At 33.3% G+C, this 17,307-nt stretch overlaps 1 protein-coding gene across 1 annotated transcript; it reads left to right on the top strand.

The window, feature by feature from the left end:
- The first annotated feature begins 3,325 nt into the window (after window positions 1-3,325).
- Window positions 3,326-5,260, top strand: Pmvk (Phosphomevalonate kinase). Its single transcript, XM_089707691.1, has 3 exons — window positions 3,326-3,569; window positions 3,789-3,985; window positions 4,504-5,260. Exons 1-3 carry the CDS (start codon window positions 3,490-3,492, stop codon window positions 4,785-4,787), a joined length of 561 nt encoding a protein of 186 aa, XP_089563817.1. The 5' UTR covers window positions 3,326-3,489; the 3' UTR covers window positions 4,788-5,260.
- The last annotated feature ends 12,047 nt before the right edge of the window (window positions 5,261-17,307 follow it).

The following is a 17,307-nucleotide window of genomic DNA, read 5'->3' as shown; positions in this document are numbered from 1 at the left end:
TATTTATAATCTATTTTAAACATATTATCAATATACATATCTACTTATTTATAATTATAACTTAAAAGCTCAACATCTTCAGTGATGCAAATAATTCTAGTCAAGAACATTTTGTCTCCCGCGCGCGACCCGTCGATGGCAGACAACAAGCCACTTTCCCGTATTAAATGTAACGTGTTCTTTAACAACACTATTCAAGGAGGGCTTAATAAACAAATCTACCTGTCTGAACCGACTATAAGTTGCCCTTTCGTTTCGCGTCACGTAACGAGGGGGAACTCCTAATATTTCCGCCCTTTGTCGACAAACGATCCCTTTATTGAATCAGGGATACCTATAATCATAAAGCAGCTTTTTGAATGACAATTTGTTTCAGATCCTGCGCTTTTATTAGTGCATTGAATTCATTTATATCCCCTTCTAAAATAACAAATGAGACTTGTTTTTGCTTCGTGTAATCCGCAAATGGGTACGGGCTATGAATAAATATTGATTTTTGAATAGTCTTATTAATTATGATAATCAATACAATTCAAATGACCTCATTAAACAAATGCTATATCTTTTTAAAACTGTATTAATTTATACGAAAAAGAATATGACTGCATAATATATTATGCATTAAAATTTCCATAAAATAAATTTACTAATTGTAATTATACTTGTTTTTGTAGTCATAATAATTATTAATACCTATCATATAAGTATTAATCTTACACCCGTTACCTATTTGAAACATTTCTCAGTTTCGTTGATGAAACGAAATAATACACTTAAGACACTTTTATTATATTCCTACTCTAAAGTCACAAATCTTATAAAGAAGCTCACATGATATCTTGAATAGGAAATTTCTTTGTTCAGCTGGTCAAACTCTGGAGCGAACAAACAAAAAGCAAAATATTGCAAGAGCAAAATATTACGAGCATATAAAGTGCGGCTGCATGCACTTCTCGTATGAAAACCTCGTGCCTCAGCACAACAGTTGACTCGGAACAGACATACACACGCACACCGCATGCACTCGGCTTACTACAATAACGGCGGGAGAGCGATCCGGGGTGAGGAGCCCGGGGAGCCGTGACGAGACGATGCAAACTGCATCGCGGCCTCCTCCAACCTTCACCAACTTGCGACCCTGTTCTTGGGAATCGTTTTAAATTCAACAGCCGCAGAACACTCCGCGTACGACAATACACCCTACACTGTGCATTATACGATTGAGTTTGACGTTGACGAGACTCTATAAGTCATTTTCGAAACGACTATCTCGGGTGAACACATGTTATTTGAGACCTTAAGACCATACTCGAGAGTCGAGAATCAAACGCTAACTTTGTAATGGAAGCCGATCCGGGTGTGAGTGCGGAGGTGAGAAATACATTAGCGGTACCGTTTTCTATTGGTCGTTGCTCCTGTGTTGATATGAAGCAGTCCACGTGGACTGCTCCGTAGTTGCTTGTCTCGTTTTTTTCGGCGAACGGCTCGCTATCCATCCCATTCTAATCTACAACGAAACGTGGAATGTCATGTCCGGAGTTGTTCTGAAAGTCGTGAGCGTGCATCGTGCTTGGAACTTCATTCTTATGGACAAAAGAAACAGGTTTATGTGGTCGATCTCCAAATATATGTTGCATTTCGTTGAAGTACGGTTCAATTTCCTGTGTACCACTTTTATTTTATGTTCAAACAATCTTTACATATTGATAAGCATTTTTAAGTCAATTAAGGTTGTAAGCTAAAAGCGGTTGTTGCTACATTTAAATTATCGTCCGGCATTCAAATAACGCCATTTTTTTCGTGTCGACACGATTTTATTTATGGTTATGTTATAGAATGGTTATAGACGATTTAATAAGCGGCGTGGGTGATATGATAATAATCTTATATATAAAAATGAATCGCAAAATGTGTTGGTAAGCGCATAACTCGAGAACGGCTGAACCGATTTCGATAATTCTTTTTTTATTATATTCCTTGAAGTACTAGGATGGTTTTTATGTAGAGAAAACGTAGATATGTACCACGGGCGAAGCCGGGGCGGACCGCTAGTTAATAATAATTATGATATCTACAAACCACAATAATAAAGATAAAAGAGGATAGAGAAAATAGATAAGTAGGTATGTAGTTCATTCAAAATATTATATCAGAGGAATTATTTTAGCGACAGTGATGAACATTAGGTATGTAATTTATATTAAATATAACAATCTGATAGTGACCATTATAGTGACAAGGGTTATTGTTTTACACCAAGTATAAGAAGAATATCTATTACCTAGTATTTCTGCTAAGTGTCTCAACTCTCACTTAATTTTATCTAGAAAATGTAGGCAGGTTCCTACAATAAATCGAAAAAATTGGTTGTCTGTAAAGTCGGTTTACTGACGATAGTTGAACATGACAACGTCCGATTGTGCTTCTTTGTCGCTCGTTCCGCGCTCGCGCTTCCACTTCAAGCCTCAAGACATGGAACGCCTCAGAGCGAGGTAACGCCGCATGAGTCATGTTTTTTCGTGCGTGCAACCAGCTCTATCGAATTATAAGACGTTGTCACGTCAAAATCTTATTGAGTGATTTTTATGAACTTACTTAGCCTGTATAACATTAAAATTTAAAATAATATGTTGATAAGTAAGTTTATTGCACTAAAGCGTAAATTCAACGATAAAATTAACAAAACATACCCACAGACAAACTGCATGTGCAGTTTTGTGGGACTTAGACTTAAGTGATTGTAATAATTTGTAAGAATAATTTCAATAATAAAATAATGATAAAATAACAACAGTTCGTAATAGGTAATAAGATGTTACAAAACGTTACAAAACATTAAGCGACCAAATATATAGACCGGTCCGTAAGCTATGCTATGTGATTCTTATAGTACTGTATAATAATTGAAATTATTAGACTTTGCTGTATTTTATTCATACCATAATTTGTAGTGACATCTAGGTTTTATTTGATTAAAATAAATTTCGGCTTAAGAGTCATCTCGTAACACTTTAGCGAACTAATATTAAAAGGATGACAGCACGCCTCCTATGTTGTCAGCGCTTAGAAATTTCCCGATAAATTGTTTGCTTTGTTCGCTTGTGTTTCCGACTCCTTACTTGTTTTTGTTTAAAATACAACGTACATAATTGAATATTCATAGATTTATCATTATAAATGAAATGAATACATGTAACTTTTAAGAATACCTAAACTGTATATGATTATTCTATTATTCTTAGATCATAATATTTAAGTGTAAGATTTTTATACAAAACTGGTAATTATGTAGTTAATTCTGTCAAATCACCCAACTTGGCACTTGCCCGTCGGCTGTCAATAAATCAAAAGTTTTGTCGTGTTTTTACAATTAAAATTCAACTTTTAAAAAATTACATTTTGATAAAGTGATCAAAATTTATATTTTTTTGAATATTTTTCATATAAGACACAAATTTGACACATTTTTAGAGAGTTAATTTATTTAAAATGCCACCTCTCGTCATTTTATTATTTAGTGGCAAAAGAAAATGTGGAAAGGATTTTCTTACGGATAATTTACAGAAAAGGTAGTTTATAAATTACGCGTGAAGAGTTTTGTAATGTATTTTTTTGTCCTTTCAATAATTACCTACGTTTATACATTTTATGTAACGTACTAGGTAACTATATCAATAATTATATTCCTACATACTTCAATAAAAAGTGTTATGAATTAAATAGTACAAACGAAAAAAAAAATGATATTGTTTTATAATTTGTAAATCATATTAGATAACATATTTCAGGTTGGGAGACAAGTGTGAAGTTATAAAGATATCTCTACCTATAAAAAGCTACTGGGCGAAGGAGTTGAATTTGAATTTAAATGAGATGTTAAGCGATAGCGCATACAAAGAGCAGTACCGTCTTGAGCTGATCAATTGGAGTGATAAGATGCGGGAACAAGATTATGGTTGTTTCTGCAGAGCTGCATGTCAAACTGGTTTGTAGTTTTTTACTGTGTAGTGAATTATGAATATAAAAAGTTGTATTATTATGCTTTCACATTTCATACATTTTTAAAACTGGAAAAATTATAATTATTATTCCACAATACAGAAGTTAAGAATATGAGATCAAAATCTGTTATTCTACATTTCTTGTTGGCTGGTATAAATGTTATACTGTTTATTATGATGTTACATTACATATAATAAATACATCGTCCATTTGGCCTCTTATTAAATTTTACTTGTGAATTTATATTTCAAAAATTCACCTGTTCAAGAATTGGGTCATAATTGTATGACCCAATTCTTGAACAGGTGAATTTTATAAACACATCTATCTTCTTTAAATATATCAAGACTTATGATATAGAGAAGATAATTACCAATAACATTTCTGTGCTTACTAATGGAAAAGAATATTGCTTCAGTGATTACTACAAAAAAGATTTGATTTACATAGTGTAAGTGCTTGTTAATATATAAGGTTTCTTTCTTGAATTCAAATTTACAGCGCAAGACAAGCCGATATGGATTGTTAGTGATATAAGAAGAAAGACAGATATTAAATGGTTCAAAGAGAATTATGGAGATGTTATAAGAACAATCCGATTAGACGCAGATGAAGAAACAAGGAAAGAAAGAGGTTATCAATTCAAAAGTGGGGTGGATGATGTAGTGTCTGAGTGTGACTTGGATGATTTTGTTAGTTGGGATTTAGTTATTAATAATGGACGGGAGAGAGACTCTTTGGAGAAACAATTAGAGCAACTGATGAAGTTAATTCCACCCTTATAGTGAACTAGCTTTCGGTCTAAAGTATAACCATTGGTGGATACAGAATTAAAATTGGTGCAGTATTAAGTTTATTGTGATGGCGGACGACTTGGTTTTATAATTATATGTAGTGATAGATAATTTTAATAAATTATTGTGGGTGAATGGTGGTGGAAACTGGAAATTAATCAAGGTGATTGTTATCCTTCCTATTGAAGTATATTTAAAAAACTGAATATGTAATTAGAAAAAATATTATCTGCAAATTGTACCATGAATACATTTTATATTTCATTTATTGTTATTTTGTGTTTGGTGCTTCAATTTGATGTATTATGTATAAACTATAAAGTAATAAATGAGAGAAAATTCATTTTATATTAAGAATTAGTATTAGCTAATATGAATATATTATATTTTACACAGCATATAAGAAAAAAATTGATAGTTTTTTACTAATAATGATTTATTTAATTTGTGGTTACATAAAAGTAGCCTCTAGTAGAGAAATTTCATACTTCATGAATTACAATGAACCTTTTAAGACAGTGCAGACAATGCCCTCTAGTGCAGTTCTAAAGAACTTTGTAAAGTTCTATAACGCACATTTGAATCAAGACTGGCTTTTGTGTGGTAAAATAATTGTTTTTGTTTTTTTTAATTAAAAGTTTTCTGCGTAAAATTACTGGTAAGCACTAATCTCTAATATAATATATTAAATGTTTTGCGTTTTATTATATTTTATTTAGACGCAATTTATATTTATTATAGGACATATAATTATATTATATTTTAATTGATGTTTCTCATTGTTTAATAATTATAGATTATCTATAAATGTACGCCGAAGTTCAATTACCTCAGATAAACACATCAAGTTGCTTTATGTCTGTTGTTATTCTGGGGTCCTGACAAGACATTCTAATTATTTATCGCTATAAAATGTACATCAACATATTCTTAGCCTACTGGATATTTAATAAAAAAAATTGTTCATATCAGGTAGGTTGAGAACTGTGGTTGAGAATTTATAAACGTTACAACTACTGTATTAGAAGTTTAGCAAATATAATATTATTTAATTTATTACATAATGTTATAAGGATGACTTCCATTTATGTATTAGGTGTAAAGGGATGTAAAAAAACAACGTTATTACATTAAATTATTTATTACAATATACTTATACGTTTTTTATTTTTTACATCCATTAAATATTAAATTTATACATAATATAAACTTAGATGACTTTCACTCCTTGGCGTAATGGTTACGCGCTTGCGTTCCTAAAGGAAGGTCAGTAGTTCGATTTATACAATAGACGTTCTGTCTGAGTTGGGCCAGACGAAGATGTTAGAATAATCCACAAGGGTCGTGAATTTTTTTTGCATTTTATTTATGTAGGAAACTTTGAAACAAACAAAAGAACAACTTTGACTTTGTTTGCCTTGTATTTCAATTCAATTTTTATATAGGTAGGTATTATGTCTTTGTAATATATTTAATTACCTAATGAAGCTAGTTAAAGAACCTAAGTTTCTAACAAGCAAGCAAGTAGGTATTTCCGTGAAGTGTTAACTGATAAAGTTGCAATTTTTTGGACAAAATAGTGTTCTAACTCCAAACGAATTTTTATAGCTTTTACTATTAAACATTATTAATTTTGAATATAATTATACTTAATACAAACTTAAGGCGCGCGCAGTAATTATTTACGGTTGGAGGACAAGTTTATCGTTAAGTTTGTTGGTTTATGAAAGCTCAGTGCGTCCGCGTCCGGATGCGTAACGAGCAGCGGCTAATGTCAATTGCGGGCTCGTCTGCGAGCGGACAGGACGGCCGCTGCGGCGCCGGCGAGCGGGCGACGGCGCTACACTCGCGCGATTGTTGCCAGATATCGCTTTTGCAGATAAACAGAGACGGTAGTATTACACACACACGACCTATCGTCCATGAGCTACATTTCAAGTAGACGTTTACTTGTGTGTGACCATTACAGTTTCGCAGAAGCGCGCAGAGCGAGGTCGCCTACCTAAGGCTTGTCCTCGTAATTGTAGGTCTATGGGCGGAGGGTATCGATGCGGCTGCGCGCGCACAGGCCTGCGCCCCTCGCGTTCGATTTTCTCGGCCGAGCGACGGTGGCGGCGCGTTGCATAACTTCGTAGCGGCACTTCGCGCGCGACCTTACTCCGAGCGCCTGTCGCGAGCGCGCCTAACGAGCGCAAACACGCGCAACGCGCTTCGTCGCGCCCTTTACGTAACGCGCGACCACCGCGCGTGCTATCGAACCTCATCACAAACGAGAACGGATAAGGTTTGGAGTGATAAGCGTTAAGTGTGCTTCGTTTTGGCTTTCGTCGCTTCTGGCTTTATTTTTGTAAGGAGCTACGGTGCGGCGGGCCGGCGGTGGGCCGGTAGGTGTCGCAGTGCGCGCCTTTGTCCTGGCGCGATGGCGGTGGCGGTGGTGGTCGCGTGCTGAATAATTGAAGGAGACTGGCCTGTGGCCGCTATCGACCTCTGTCGCGTGACTCGCGCGTATTACCAGCGGCAAGGACGCCGCGCTGGCTGCGGCACTCCACCGCGCCGTTGCCGCCGCCGTCACCGCGCCACCCGACATTATTATATCCTATTCTATCGATTGCTATTGTAATTATTGACAACGTCATCGATATAAATATATGTTGGAATCATAAGCTCAGGCTCTAGGAGCCGACTATTGTCAAGCACATTCCAGCACTTCATCGATCCAACCTTTGCAGTAGTTTTTATGATGGTTTTCATGATTGCGGTATAATTGGTATTACTATTATAAAGGAATATCAGATTCTCTTTGATGTTTTTTGATGACGTTGGCTAATAATTGCTGTTTCTGATCTTATCACGATAACCTTTATTATCACTGGAAACTTAATCTTTCTTTCTTTGAGCATTATTTTATTTAAATCCACTCGAGTTGTAACCTAACTCGAGAAAGTCTACGTCTGTTACGTAAAACCAGTCAAAATATCTTAGTAAGCATTACATAATCTATTGGATTATTTCTTAAATGAAACAGTGGAGCACGATATTGATATAACTCATAAGAACTATTAATATTATTTTCTTATTCATCGGTATTAGATTTCTTCAAATATGAAATGGATACACAACACACATAAACATAAGTTCATACTCTTCCTATACCTCACAATTATAGGCTTTGTAACAAAAATTACACACTATGATCTAATCAAATTACATACATAGTTTAAAGTTTTAATTCGTCAATAAACAGCCTTAACAATGTACCTAGTTAGTTGCTACATATTTTAAACATTTTAAAATATCACACAATATTTCTCTGCGATATTATAGAAACTTGGTTGCAAAGTTTTTCACTACAAAGAATAGATTATAACCTTATAAGAGATTAGATAACTTTGTTTGATTAATTTATTTAGAATTATTATTCTAAGTACTATTTTACCTCTTGCTTGTTATAAATTGAAATACACAAACTTTCAATTCATTATCAGGCAATAGACCCGAATATTTTCGTAATCAAATAAGATAACGATTTAAATCAACCTCTACTGAGAAACTTTTGTGTTGAAGATTAATCCAATGACAAAGCGAACGGCGATTGGTTTATCTCGAATATCCTTTCACAGGCTCCAGGATAATGCATAAATTTAATTGGCTTGCCGTAGTTTGATCTCCTGGGCGCAGACCTCCTTTCAAGTCTTGTTGGGACCATTTAATTTCCTTGTACGCCTAGTAAAGATAGAATTTATACATGCCATTAATATTTTACTTGCAAATTGTTTGATTTTTATGATCATGAAAGTTTAGTTTATGGGGATTAAGGAACAATATTTTAATAGAGATTCAAGAACAATTATGTGGTTACATAACAAAAAATACGAATCTAACACAAAGAGAAGTTGTTAACAGTCAGATAGTTTCATTTATGAAGTACGAACGCTTTATAACAATCATGTTCTATCATAATGCTATCTTATTCTTATTAAATTTTCTTATTCTGTAATTCACAGTATTTTTAGTATATTTTTGAATTATTGGACATTCCTTTAATTTGTTTTGGTTGTTGTTGCTTTATACGTTTTTATATGTCTGTCTATTAAGTTCGACAAAAAGTTACAATTGCGTAGCACCCGAATAAATACAACCCAATTTGTGAATTCAAGAATATGAAATTTAGAATAATTTTCTTATCTGAAATATCAAACTATTTCGCATTTATAGAAAATTTTCGATTGGTAATAGTAAAATATTTTAGAAAAAGTATTTCTTATTTACTTTAGAGAGTTTAGAATGTGCTCAATATCCACTTATAGGTGTACTTATATCTCAATCCTCTAGATACAGCATTCTACGTCTGAATAGTCGAACGTAGACCGTAGTCGGGGTAAGGGTGTGTATTATGTAGCCAATAAAACTTTAGTATCAGTGGGTAGTCGTTGCGAATAATTTTTAGAGAAATCAAGCAATATAATCGAAACTCTTTGATAATATTTTGGTTGTATAGTGATAAAAAATTCGTCTATAGCTGTTTATGGAAAGGGTGACCTAATCAATCGGGTATAGTGTAACCGGAAGGCATTTTATCTTTTAAAATAAATCGTTATATTTTTCGACCTCAACTCATTTCGTCATTTCATATGCGACCTAGATTATGTTCTCATTAATTAAATACAGTACTAAGTCGTTAGTTCTACTTAGCTCTTCACCCGTAGCTTCATATTAACGCGCTAATGCCGTTCATCACATACGCATCTCCATAACTCTCCCCTTTGTTCTTTTCGTGATAAAAAGTTGCCTACGTCGTTTTTATCGTCCTACATATATTTATACCGTAATAATCTACCATTATCAAAGTTTATTAGCCGTTACTGTTATTGAGTTTAGAATTGTCAATAATCCTTAAAAAAACTGTTAATCTTTAAACTGAATTTCAAAAGTACCTTGTGCCAGTATGGTTCCTTTAGTTATAAATAAATAATTAAACCAATACGAAAAATTATATAAAAATGCGAATAATAATAAGTCCTATTTAAATTTAAAATAGGTACAAGAAATGGAATATATGAATATAGGCATGGTTTATGTAACAGTGATAAGGACTACACAAATATTTTGAACTTTGATACAAGTTTCAAATATAAGATATCCACCTTATTGTTGGAAATATTTCAAAGTATTTTCCTCGTTATTTTATTTCATATTCAACCAGTAGGGACACAAGCCATTTGAAAACTAAAATGCTCTCGGTAAGTGGCATGTTAAGGTAAGTGGCATTTTATGCCACTTTCCCTGTGTTATATGAATATTTACTACTGGTGCGAAGATTCTCATAATTTAAGTACTGCATTTCATTTTCTGGTTCTTCAACTTTTGTTTGTGGATAAAATTAGAACTGCTTAGTGGTTTAGTGAATATTAATTCAATGTTGAAGACTTCGAAAGTGTATTTCATATAATCGTGCGTACCCATAAATATAGCTACGCTTTTGAAAATGTTCGAACGTACACAATAAAGTAAAATTTACAAAAAAGGCAAAAAAATATAAAATAAAATCGCGACAGTCCGATATGAACGGCATCGTAGGCACTTTGACAGGTCAATGTATGAAAATATCTCACGTAGCACCATCGTAGCACCAAATTTTTATGACGTAACCTGGAAATTTATATTCCTCAAATAACACGTATCACAGGGTAGTTTCATTTCATTTTGACTCGAAAAGGTTTAACATTTTGAAGAGGTTTCACTTTTTTGCCTATTAAAACAATGCCATCATTGTGAAATATAAATTGTGTTACCATCGCAAAATAATACGCATATCTACGCATAATATTAAGGGAAATATAAAAATAATGTAGGAATTTCCATTGATTTGCATATAAATTATTTTTTTTACATCGTCGCCTGTCAATAATACTGTACAGTATATTATTGACAGGCGACGACTATAGTGTCTAGAATGTAGTAAGGCGCACAGAAATAGGTTTACTGAACAGAAATAAGCACGTCCAAAATATTACACAGCCATACTTTTAAATTATAAATTATAATATTGTACATCTGAAACACCTGATACATTCATACTATAAATTTTCTTTTTCACCTGAACAGTTGGATGGATTTGGAAAATTACTGGAGCATATAAATGTGAACCCTATACGAAAAGAAATAGCCTACGTTTTTCGTGAAAACAAAAACTTGACTATGTGCAATGGGACGGAAAATTGTGCGAAGTATGGGTGTTCCGAGATAACGTGAAGTTCACGGGAACAAAGTGCTTGGTGGTAGGCTAGTTTAGTTTAATAACTGTAGGGATTCAGCTAGAGATATCTATCGCTTGCAAGTTTATCTACTTCTATTTTGGAGGAATTATGGATATATTAGTATTTTCTAGCGTTTGATTTTACGCGAGTATTATAAATGTAGAAATAAAAGATACTAACGAATTTAAAACGCGATTTATTCATTATATTATTTTCCCGACGTTTCGCACACTTTGCAGAGAGCGTACGCTCCCCGTGGCCACTAATATAATGAATAAATCGCGTTTAAAATCCGTTGGAATCTTTAATTTCTATATGGAGAAATTTTCTGCTGAATGCTGACATGAATAGCTGTACCACTTCTGCGCATGCTTTCTGTTTTACGTAAACGTGTACGTGTGAATCATCTGATACATTCATAGATAGATGTTGAGGCGTATTCATTTATTCATTGGTTTTATTTTAATACTTCTCTTATAAAATTTTCAAATAGTAACTCGATATTCTATATAGGAATTTTGCAAATCACTGCTCAATGCGCATCCCCTTTTATATATAATGTAGTAACTAAAAAAGCCATTTTACTGCTGGGTCGGGGGTAAGCATCTCTATATATAAAGTTTAACTGTCGTGAAGTGTGGTACTTGGCTCGCCTTGACGAGCCGAGCAAAGCTTTGAAACGCGACGGTGAATAAGAGGCCGAGTTTCTGTAAGATAGCTGATAATATTCAAATCACTTCTTATTTAAAGCGGTATCGATGATCGATCGTCTCCGAGGCAACCTTAGAGTATTGTATCCAAAATGTGAGAGCCACTCGTGGCTGCCACGTTTTAATTTTAAAATATGGTTTTCTATAATATTTGATTTTTAAATTGTTATGACGTAATTTATCTACTTCGCGTACGAGTGTATTGCCAATACAACACTATATAATATCCAATACAGTATTGGATATTATATAGTTGTTGTCTTACAATTTATTACTGGTAAAGGAATTCTTACAAAAATAATTTTGGACTCATTTAAACATTGGACTTATAGGACTCTTTAATTCCATCTATAAAATTCATAAACTGCTGCAAAGCTACTTTAAATATTTTTATTGAAATAGTAGAACAATAGAACAAAAAAATCTAGATATTATAGCAGAAATATAGACGAGCAATTAATGCAGTATACACTACATATTTGCACATCAAAATAGTACATATTTGACTTTTGAAAGCTCAGTCTACGCTAACATACTGCGCTACGGGCTACGCGGCGCGTAGCGGATATCCGTAACACCATAAAAATGTAAACTTGTTTTCATAATCACATCTTATTTTATCTACGTTGTCGAGCACGACGAAAATGTCTATATTCGAAGCATTTTGTTTCTTTATCGATCGGTTCATTGTTCATGTTTCGATCAATTAAAATGCTATTACTTATTCATTTTGAAATGTTTTATTGATTATATTTTTTTCCATAGATGGTGGTACTATTTTCATTTATAAAGGGATTTTCGTATCGACTTTTTTGTTGATAATATTTCCTTATAAGTACACTTAACATATCATCAGATAAAAGTCTTAATATCTGACTATGAGAATACTTTTTCAACACAATTCATAGAAATTGGTTTCCGAAGTTAAATTGAGGAGTAACTACATACATTTTATAGAAATCTATTTGATTGTGATTGTGATGAATTACATATTTTTAAATCTTCATATTTATTAAGCTATTGCATAGCTTCTATCGCGGGCCTTGAGCGCGGGGACCGTTTCCGTAACGAAAAAACCTTACGCTCCCCACTCCGACGGACACGGAGCGGAGGTGTGGCTTGAAGGCATGCTATGCAATAGCTTTACCGCGGCAGTCCCCGAGTTCCACACGTCTTTTTATAAGTATACCATTCTCCCATAACGAATTCTTTCAAATTGTTACGCATTAAAGTATCAAAATGCTATTTTACCCCCAAACCGTTAATTATGAATAATTAGTGAATTCACGGAATTACTGAAACGTAGCGTGTTCATGGCATTATAGCCCTGCCATTTAACATCCCATGTATTTAAATATATTTAGCGAGTAACACGCTGTCACGCAAACCAAAATGCATATTTTATACTTTCATACAATTACCTACAGCAGCCGCAGCGTCGCTGCAAATTATGACCTTGTTTTTTTATCAATTTTAACATTCCCTTTGTCATGGAAGACCTAACGTGTACCAAAAAATACAAACTTCTATGTCACTCGTTGCTGCTATTTTAGGCAACTGTATTTTTGACGAAGAAAAGTTATGAAATTAAAATTTGAGATGTCGGCTACGCTACAGTTTATTGAAACTGAAAACGGAGGATAATTTCGTTAGGGGTGCCATATTTTATAAAATGCATACTTAATTTATAGATTTTAATAAATTTTTGGTGTGTAATATCTACCAATTAACTGGTAATATAGCCTACATAGCCCAAAGGTGTGTGTTGTTTGTTTTTCTTTCACGTTGCAATGAAGCGATTTTATGGAATAATATACCTGTGTACCCATGTGGCTGCAGGTTCGTTTCTTTAACCGCGAAACACCATCCAACCTCCAAAGACCAAGCAAAGGAAGCCGCGGGGAGAAAGCTAGTATTTTTTATATAAATATAAAACAAAAATATCAAACATTCATAAAACGCTCTTATTATATTGTTGAATAAATAATGATGTTTCTAAAGCTTTCGTGTTAAATTAGCGACTCTTCTGATTTCGCACTTCGATGCATCTTAATGAGGTGTATAACAGAAATGCTTTTACAGATTCACTCAGTTAACGGCGTAATCATTGTTAATTTGAAATCTTATTATACTAATTAGTTTATCGACTTTGCATTCTTTTAATGAATAGAGATACTCCATTTCACAATTATTTTTGTTTTCATTCAGAGTTGTTATTGTTTGTATTGTAGGTGTATCTAATGTATTAAATGTTTTAAAATATTGCTAATCTGTAAAGTGGGGAAAAAACTAAGTAATACTGTTGAGAGGGGACCGTCAATCGCAAATAACATATGTAAATATACACACGCTATCTGAAAGGGTTCGTTGCGAGTTTCAGTTTCAGAATATATTTTATATTTCTAATAAGGACAACCTTTTTACGACGGCGGTTGCTGGGTTATATTTACTTCGATTGAGCATTGAGAATATAGTTCTTATTTGTTCTATGTTTTGCTAAGTTTTACTACAATGTTATTTTATTGACCCAGTGATATTTTCATTTGAAATTTTCTCTCACTCTAGGTATAAAGTTTGTTCAGTTTATGTTATAACATTTGTAACCAACTAAATAAACTTTTTTAACGGACATCATTCGAAAACGATACACTAGTTACATATCTAAAATGAAAACAATTAAAACGCAGTCTAAATTGCTATTTCAATGAAAATGCCTATCATGTGTATCTCAATAAAACGATTCTCCTGAAATCCATTTTAGTCTATTTTAGTCGTCAAAAATAAACGAAAATAAATTTGTTTTTGCATCATTAAGCCAGAAACATTAAATTTATCGGTTGAATGCATTTGTGGTATTCTTTAACATTAAGAATTAAAATATTAAATTTATAAAATCCGCTATCATAATAATTGGTTCTCTTCTGTCCATCGATACAATTAAGCCCTCAATAGTATGCTATTAGAAGAATTATTGCATACTTGTTCCTTTGTTACAATGGTTCTATTATAATATGAGCTACTGTGACCTAGCCACGAGTCGAGTGGCTCTGGAGCGGTGTGGCCGTGGCCCGCCATTATTACTTATAGTACACCCTGTTAATACTACACGAACCTTCAAATTTTTCTCTTCTTTATCTCCTCGTGTACGATCTTGTGTATCTTTGTTAGTGTAATAAATAAACACGTCATATATTACGAGTAAAATTTTGGTATAGGTTTATGTTACTTATGCTGTTTGAATTATACTTGTAGATATTCGTTTAATCAGATAAATATTCCCGTCCACATCGTTCTTATAATAACAAACACAAAGTAAAGTACTGAAATAACTTGTACTCAGCTGAGATACCTACCTTGGCTTTGTGTAAGTTATCTTCAAAGTTTCAGAAAGTTTCGTTATTTTTATCAACGCTGTCTACTACCTATGATCTTTAATATTATATAGATATATGACATGATGAGATAACTAAACATAAATGAAATACTATTCTGAATTTTGAAAATGTTTGTCTCAAAAAAAGGAAACAAGGAATTCATTACGACAATAAATACGTCACGATCAATGAGGTACGCGTAATCGCGACCACAGCAGTTGAATACAAATAAATGTAAGCTTGTGGATTTAACTTTGTGCTTTGACGCCTTATGTAGGTCAGTGTGACACACGTTTATTATTCACGTTTTTAATTATCTTGAAAAAAATAAATATAACTTTTAAAATGTTACGGAGAAACAAATAATAACATATGACGTGGAAGCGGTAAAATGATTCCGCGGGTAATTAATTGCTTTACGACGTGATATTCTATTAATTGGAAAGCTTATCATCGAATTGAGGGTCTTGCCTGAAACGTATTTTGGAAATGAAATTTAGTCGCTTAGAAATAATTATGAATTGACTCCTATGTATTGATTTCATTATACCAAAGTTATATTATAAAGTTCTGATGAGTATACACCCCATTCATATTATAGGTATTATTTCTTGTGTTGCTAACGGATTATGCGAATATGCGATGACAATCATCTTCAATGTCTTATAATCTGAATTATGTATCGAGTGTAGAGCTTTGTATCTGCTAAAGCGATCACCAAAGGCCACGTAATTAAAGAATGCAGATTCCGTAAATTCCGCTGTTTTTGCGGAGGCTCGCTTGGAAACTGGGTCACCGATGTAGGCAGGTGTACTTTAGCTAGAAACATAGGCATCGGGGAATCGTGATTAGTATCTCCTTCGATACCGTACATCTAACTGCTAACATGTTGTGTGGCGTGAAGCTTTCATTACTGCGGTTACTATTGTGCTATTACAAAACAATGATGTTCGAATAATTTGTGAGTGTGCTTCTATGACAGAAGAGAATAGAGTGTTTGATCAGTAGCTACTAAATGAATTATACCCATTCATTACATATTTTTAAAATAGAGGAACTAAAAACTGTGCATGAATTTTCTTAGTATTGTTTTTCTTCCCAGTTAATTAACTTTCATTTTTTAAATTTCCCTCTTCTCTGTTTTATAACAACATAATCCCCTCTGTTAATTTGTCAGATAGAAAGTATATTTATGCGCTAATGCGCTAATCGCCCCTTCACTGCTTTATGTTATTATCATAGAAATCTAAATAACAAGACACATAGAAGTGCTTTATTGTCATAATTCGTATAAAAACCGCTGTCGCCAAAATCAACACATTCAAACCGATAGCTAAACAGTACACACAAGTAAACTATGCCTTTTATTGGACAGCTCGATTTTAGTGAAAACTAACTTAACTATTAAATTAAGCTTTTGAATATGTATCCTAACGCACGAATTTACGGTTTATTTTAGAATAACATCCCTAAGTATATGAGACTTTTTGCTCCAATACGAACAAACGTGATAATAAGAATGGTAGACTGTGTCATTCATTGTTATTTCGATTACTATGGTGACACTCGTAATACTTGTAAATATTCTATAATTTTAAGGAAAAACGGCATTATTTCTAAAAAAAAATATTTTCCGATGAAATATTATTCCTTTATAAGTATAATTACAACTTGTGGAAGAATTTCCGCAATGGGAATTGCTGAAACACACCATGTATACACTCATACGTCTCCAGAGCAACTGAACAGTGACGAATGCACTGGTGATGTGCAAATCACCTGAGTGGCGACAAGGTCACGCACGCTTACGACTTCTAGTGTCTTGTTATTTAGATTTCTATGGTTATTATGCTACTTTCATTAGATAATTAATTCTTTATTTTTCAAATCTGCCTGATTCCCTCTGAGCGCCTATAGAGGCGGCTATAAAACGTTTATTCTATCTTTAACCTTTACATTAAAGGGCGTTTGATCAAAGTTACACCGACATTTAGTAGGGAAGTTTTATCGGAACAATATCATTTTCTTTTTGCACTGTCATTCTTTTGATGAGGATACAATTATGGAAAGTATATGTATGGATAAATTATTATGACGCACTTATAAACAACAACCATGTTTTTCACGAAGAACATTTTATTTATTAACGTTTTCAACAATACACCCAATT

The sequence above is a fragment of the Colias philodice genome, chromosome 19 (genome assembly GCF_061535455.1).
Source record: "Colias philodice isolate Cphi_HAF_F1 chromosome 19, ilColPhil1 Martin Lab GWU primary, whole genome shotgun sequence".
Classification (NCBI taxonomy): domain Eukaryota; kingdom Metazoa; phylum Arthropoda; class Insecta; order Lepidoptera; family Pieridae; genus Colias; species Colias philodice.
This window is presented reverse-complemented; position numbering and strand designations above follow the sequence as displayed.